General features: G+C 35.1%; 1 protein-coding gene and 1 pseudogene across 1 annotated transcript; both read right to left on the reverse strand.

Moving 5' to 3' along the window:
• Nucleotides 1-368: 368 nt before the first annotated feature.
• On the reverse strand, nucleotides 369-4607 carry LOC107771261 (putative polyamine transporter At3g19553; annotated as a pseudogene).
• LOC107771262 (uncharacterized) lies at nucleotides 3431-4252 on the reverse strand. Its single transcript, XM_016590604.1, has one exon. The coding sequence runs from the start codon at nucleotides 4250-4252 to the stop codon at nucleotides 3431-3433; it is 822 nt and encodes a 273-aa protein (XP_016446090.1).
• Nucleotides 4608-6767: the final 2160 nt, after the last annotated feature.

The following is a 6767-nucleotide window of genomic DNA, read 5'->3' on the forward strand; positions in this document are numbered from 1 at the left end:
CACATTTCAAAGCCAAGATGAAATAGGCTTAAAGTACAGGGAAAAATAGTCCAAGTAATGTGCTTCTTGTGTCAGAGAAAAAAACCATTATTTTTATATAGTACATGATTGATCAATCTGTTGACCTCCTTCAACAATATGCATGATTTGCTAAACTTGTTTTCTGTGAGTACTAATATAGTAATATGAAATAAATTAGCTGTTGTTGATTAAAGAAGGTGATAAACCAATAATCGTACACCAGATAAACTAAAAATATGTATGTTAGCGGATTATTATTATTATTATTATTATTATTATTATTATTATTATTATTATTATTGTGAATAGGAGATCAAAAACTTCAAAGTCTAACCAAATAGCCCTTCTTGACATGAAAGTACAAGAGTATATGGTATCACCTGTTTCAGTTGGCGACTAATGGCTTAAAATTTGAGGTAAAAATACCACCATTAATGCCATCCTTCAAAAAAAATAAAGTTTTTACAATTGTCAAATTAAAAAAATAAGAAAAAGGCAGGTGGAAAAGGCTCCGTGGTTGAAGAGAAAGAGCAAGTGCCCGAAATGTACACATTGCAGCTATCCAATTTAGTTAGACTTCATTTTGAACTTCAAAAATGTGGCTTGACAGGAACAAACTTTGCACGTAAAGAGGATCCAACTGCATTACTCTTCAGTTCTACAATCCAAAACTTCTAAACAGATGCTGAGATAGTTATCAATCAATTTTTAGTGAACAACCTAAAGAGTTAGATCAGGATCTGCAGTTCACAAGAACTTTGTACAGATGTAATATTCTTATTCAACACTGATTGCTGCCTACACATTTCACAGATGCCTACTTAGGTAATGCGCTGAGTTAATAGATACATCTTCCCCATATGTAAATTAATGACGAGTCTTCTTTCTTTTATGGCATATCTTAGTTAGCTTGAACTTTCTCTGTATCCCTTCTGATCCAATTGTAAAATATATGAATGTCTTCTACACTAGTTCTGAACTTTCTATTGTCAATGTTTCAGAATCTTGAATTTTTTTCGACTCCGCAAGTAGGCTAAGAAATGCTTCATCAGAAACACCTGGCTCATGCGCTTAAGGTCCTGACAGGTCCTCCAGATCATTAGGTGACAAGTTTGTTTCTTCTGGTCAAAGTTAATGCCCTTCGCAAAAAAGAAAAGATGCCAATAACTATGGTTTAGCATGTGATACTCTACATACAACTCGCAAGAGCAAGCATCTCTTTTTTTTTTCTTTTCTTTTCTTTGATAAGGTGAAGATTGCAAGAGCAAACATCTCTTTGAAATACATTTTGGTAACTATGTGAGCGTAACTAAGATAAAGTGGAATACTACTATTCTTCTGGGTTTAGAGGAGACTTGAAGCTCTAATATCTATGAAAAGGTCTTGTGAACAGAGGCGGATCCATGATTTAAAGTTTATGGGTTCCTATAACGACCTTAAGTAAATATACAATAAGTAACTGGGTTCACAATCAAATATTTATGAATATTTAGTGGATTCTTAATACATATACAGGGTATATGCAAAACTACTGGGTTCACGGGAACCCACATGTAATAGGCTGGATCCGCCCCTGCTTGTGAACTACAAGTGCTTAAGCATTAAAATTGTAGTACAATATGTGAAGAATCAATGGGATATCTGTCAAACCTTGAAGCAAATATAGAAGGAAGCATTCCCATTTCACTCATTCCAAGAAGCTGGAAGACATCACTGCTCGTTTCAGCTTTAAATAAATCCATATTAGTCATTGCAGCAGCAGCCTGGATCCACCATTTGGCGAGAAGCCAACAATCAGCATTCCAACTTTTGCGAAACCATCAGTCCACTCACTAGGAATTAGATCCAAAGCTCCTGTTGCTGAAAGAAGTCAAATAAGACATGAAGAAACCACAAAAACGACGGGCCTAAGCAGTGCCTTTAGAAACATTCTACCAGGGTAGTCTACCTCCCCTGCTACAGTACTGGCCTTCCCAACACATGGTATTGATGAATCCCCTCAATTCCACCTTGAAATCCACAATAGACCACTGACTTAGCTTAATCCCAGGAATTGAGAGAATTGCCATTACAGGAAATCAAAAAAGTGAAAAACTTGCAATAAAATAGCTGAAAACCTAAGAATATGCAGGCCTCTATCATTCAACTATTGCAGAGATTGTAAGTCTCAATATGGATGGAATTCTTTCGATGTAAGTGATTAAAGATGGGAATTGAATGTTTCAGGTGATCAAGGAACAATATCGGGTAAATAGCATAATCTGTGACACCACTAAGTCATTCCCAAAAGCCTTCTTGAAACCCCCAGAAAGGGCCAAAAGCTGATGAAATCCAAATACATATCCACCATTTTCAGGAAAGCATCTGTAACTAGAGCTTCAGATATGCTCGAAAATAAAGGGAGAATCAAGAAGCCAAGCAAAGATGTGCACACTGATCTCACTGAATCTTCAACAGCTGAAACTTCATAGAAAATCAAGCATAAAAGGCAACAAAGTTAACCTTGGATTTGTCATATTACTTGCATTGTTCTTGGTATCATTCACCATTCCCTCCTCATCTATCCACTGATAATCCGAAATGGGGAGTTGCAGTCTATTAAAAAGCTCCACTTGCCATGGATCCACTTCAGAGGAATTATGAATGGATAAACTGCATCTCACAAACTTAACTAAGGTTTGCAAGCTGCAGCTCCTTTAAAAACATTCAGAGAAGTCTTTGAAGTACTATACCTTGGTCCTCCAGGATTCAAATTCAAGGATATGAAATGGTTGCTCTGATGATGAATTTGATCATGGAGCATATAAGTTGAAAATGAATAAGTTCTGAATGCCAATAATATGTAGAGAACATTAGAACATGATGTATTATTTTTCTTCTTTTTCTTTCCCATTTGCGGAGAAATCAGACAAAAAATTGTTTATTTGGTTAACAGCTTGAATATATACTAACAGATCTTTTAAAAGAAAAACATCAATGGTGACAGCACAACAGAATCCGAAACAACATAACAGGAACAACCCAAAAGTGATAGACATAAATATTAACGCATAAGCGTTCGTCACTTAAAAGTAGGCTCTACCTCTACAGACCAACTACAAAAGCACTAATCGCCCATGACTTCAGAATCATATAAATCACAGTGCAGATTAGGTATATGTTTCATATTGGAATATAAAATGTGCACTAATCGAAAATGCCAAAGAGTATCCTGAGAATAAAGGATTTTAAGAAGAGACAGTAGTTGAAACAATTTTATTTATGCACAAATTTGATTGTACATTGGTGGAAGTAACTGCGGACTTATCTATATATTTTCAGGTATACTGGAATGAACAGAAGATGTAAACGATGAAGTGGAAAGGCAGGCATCGTGAGGGAACTGCAACACGTATAGTCCATTTGTAGCTTACTTTGTCTGATTAAAATGTGTTGGAAATCCATGGATCTTGTAGCATTTATCAATAGTATGACCTTGTTTCTTACAGTAATTGCACTCCACATTCATTTTTCTAGCATCATTCTTCATTTTCTGCCCAGATTGCACTTCCCTTTGCAAGCTCTCTTCTTGAAGAAGCAGAGAGTACGCTTGATAGAGCGATGGCAAGGGACTCATCATCAAAATTCTTCCTCTAACCCTATCGTAAGACTCATTTAACCCCATAAGGAATTGAAACAATTTTTTATCTTCTTCGGCCTTGTAAAATTGCAACTTAGTACCACATTTGCACTCACGGATACATTTCATGTGTATATTCAAACTATCTAATTCACTCCAGATACTACTCAATTTTGTGAAATATATAGCTATGCCGCTGCTTCCCTGTTTCAGTCCTACTAACTCCTTATATAATCGGAACATTTTGAGTCCATATGGTTCGTCAAACCTCAATTCCAACTTATGCCACATATCCTTCGCAGTTTCTGAATATATCACACTAGTTGCTATTTCATTAGACAGAGAATTTAATATCCATGACATGACCATAGCGTCGCACCTGATCCAAGCTCCGAGCAATGGCGATTCGGCACTCGGCATAGGGCAGCTGCCATCGACGAAGCCAACCTTGTTCTTCACGGTCAAAGCTAAGAGTAGAAGCCGTCTCCAAACACCATAGCCTGATCCATCGAACACCGAGTCTGAGCTCACTAGTCCCGTCCCTGTGGTCTCGAATTCGTCGAGATAGTAAGGATGAAAAAGATCGATTGTAGGTCGTGAAATATCCTCCATTTCAGAAGAAGAAAAATGCAGCGATTCAAATAAAATCGTGATTCTAAACTAGAGTTGAACGAAATTGATTTGTGTGAATCCCTGTTTTACGAAGAATTAAACTTCAGAAATCACAGAGATCTTATCGATTAGAAGCTACGATTACATGATAAAGGTTCAGATCCGAATCTCTGAAAGAACATTCTAGAGAGAATTCATGTGAGCGGGAAAAGATATATTCATCGAAATGAGAGTATGAGACTACAGTGGTTATATAGGAAAAAAGAAATTGACTAATTACTTAAATTCCATACCTGACACGTGTCAATATCTCATTGAAGTGAGCTAAACTAAGCGAAGCAATTAACTGTCCTAAATAAGTGGATTACAGCTGTACAAGTTCTTCGCAACTATGGTTCTCTGAAATGCTCAATTTGACTAAAATTAGGTTCAAATTCACCTGAAATAGAGGCCCAGTTGTCAAATCTATTTGGGCCTATAGATTACAAATAATAAGGGCCGATTATGGGATTTGAATGGGCCCGTTGAAAGCAAGATTACCAGTTTAGGCAGCATTACTAATCGTGAGAAATTGATAAAGATGAATTTTTAAGAAACCACTATTGTTTAGTGGTTATTAACTTCCTATAACAAGCATGTACATAATTACTTTCTCTAACTATTATTTAGTTATTACGTAACTGTATTCGATGTATTCGCGCTACTGTATTCATGAATACAGTAGCAAAATTCACCTAAAAAATAGGGGGAGTCTAGATGTGCGACTTTATTCATTGGATTCGCGCTACTGTATTCACGAATGTAGTAGCGGAATTCGCCTAACAAATAGGGGAATCCAACTGTTTAATAACGGAAAGAAAATAATTAGTGTATATCACTCCTAATTTAACTCAACAAAATCAATTCTACATAAATTTCGCTGCTACGCGACTATAAACGTTGTATTCGTGCTACTGTATTCATGAATACAGTAATATGGGAATCCAATTGTGCGACTGCATTCATTGTATTCGCGCTACTGTATTCATGAATACAGTAGCGGAATTCGCCTAAAAATAGGTGAGTCTGGTTGTTTAATAACAAAAAGAGGATCAATTAGCATGTATCACTCCTAATTTAACTCAACAAAATCAATTCTACATAAATTTCGCTGCTATCGTGCCGTATTCCATGTATTCGTGCGACTATATTTATAAATACAGTGAGATAATCAAGAAATAGGGTGTATACTGTTATATTCAATTCGATTGTATACATTATATTCAATTCAAAGATATTTATTATTCACTACTATATATTGTATTCAATTCACCGTATTTAATTCGACTGTATTCAAACAACAAAATATCACAAAAATATAGTGATATTCGACTGTATTAAAAAAATACAGACCTTAAGAATACATAAAAACAGGCTAAAAATGTATTTATATAAAAAATACAATGTATTTGAGTATATTTGTACATAATACAATGTATTTGTATAATTGTATATGACTAAAAAAGCAAAGAAGAGAAGAAAGTTCGTTGGAGATGGCTTTTTCCGGCCAACCAAAATATTGTATATATTGTATTAAAACTAAAAATAGAGACGAACAACAACCCGGCCCTTACGAGCGCAAAACACACATTTAAATATGCTCGCTAGTCGAATATAGTATAATATAATATCGTATCTACATGGATTGGAGTTAAACAGTATTTTCGTAGTTTATAGCTTGATTGCTATCCAAGATGATCAACAATTGAGATTTATGTAATTAAAACTAAAATTAACTAAGAGTCTAAACTATTGACTAATGACAATTGCAACAATGAGTAAGGAAAGATATCAATGGGAGAAAATAGGGTTTTGAAGGAATATGTGCAAGATAATTATTTGGGATCTAACTTTAGATAATTCACTTCTAATGTTCAAGTGAGTCTTTCGAATTCACTCAATAATTAGTTCACACGTTTAGAAGAAACTCCTCTCTCGATTAAGTCTGAGCCTCGCAAGATGAACTAAGTTAAGCTCAGTGAAGATATGTAAGAATTTGTAGTGGATTGGTCTTTAGGAGAACCTCTCTCGATTATCCTCCTAACTAAGTTTTATCAACAACTCAACTAGCCTCTTTCGATTACTAAGAAGAATCAATGAATTCAACCCACAAAATATTATGCACAAATATCACAAGTTATGCCTCTCTCGATTACATAAACTAGTGAATATAGATGCAACAATTAAAACATCCAAAACGATTCAATACATAAAAACTAGAGTCATAACCCACAAACAAGTATTAATACACCAAATCCATCAAACCCTAAAGAGAACTACTCCATAGATATGGAGTAATTCATCACAAATAAGTTTAAGTTAAAGGAGAACATAAACGATCCAAACTCTTGTCTTGAATGAGGACCGAATGATGAAATCCTTGTGCTCTTTCTTCTCCTATTTCTCCTTAGCCTCCTTAGGTCTTAGATGTGTCAAAAGTCCAAAAAATACTATTTTTCATGTATATATACCAAGT

Source organism: Nicotiana tabacum, chromosome 19 (genome assembly GCF_000715075.1).
Source record: "Nicotiana tabacum cultivar K326 chromosome 19, ASM71507v2, whole genome shotgun sequence".
In the NCBI taxonomy this organism is placed as follows: domain Eukaryota; kingdom Viridiplantae; phylum Streptophyta; class Magnoliopsida; order Solanales; family Solanaceae; genus Nicotiana; species Nicotiana tabacum.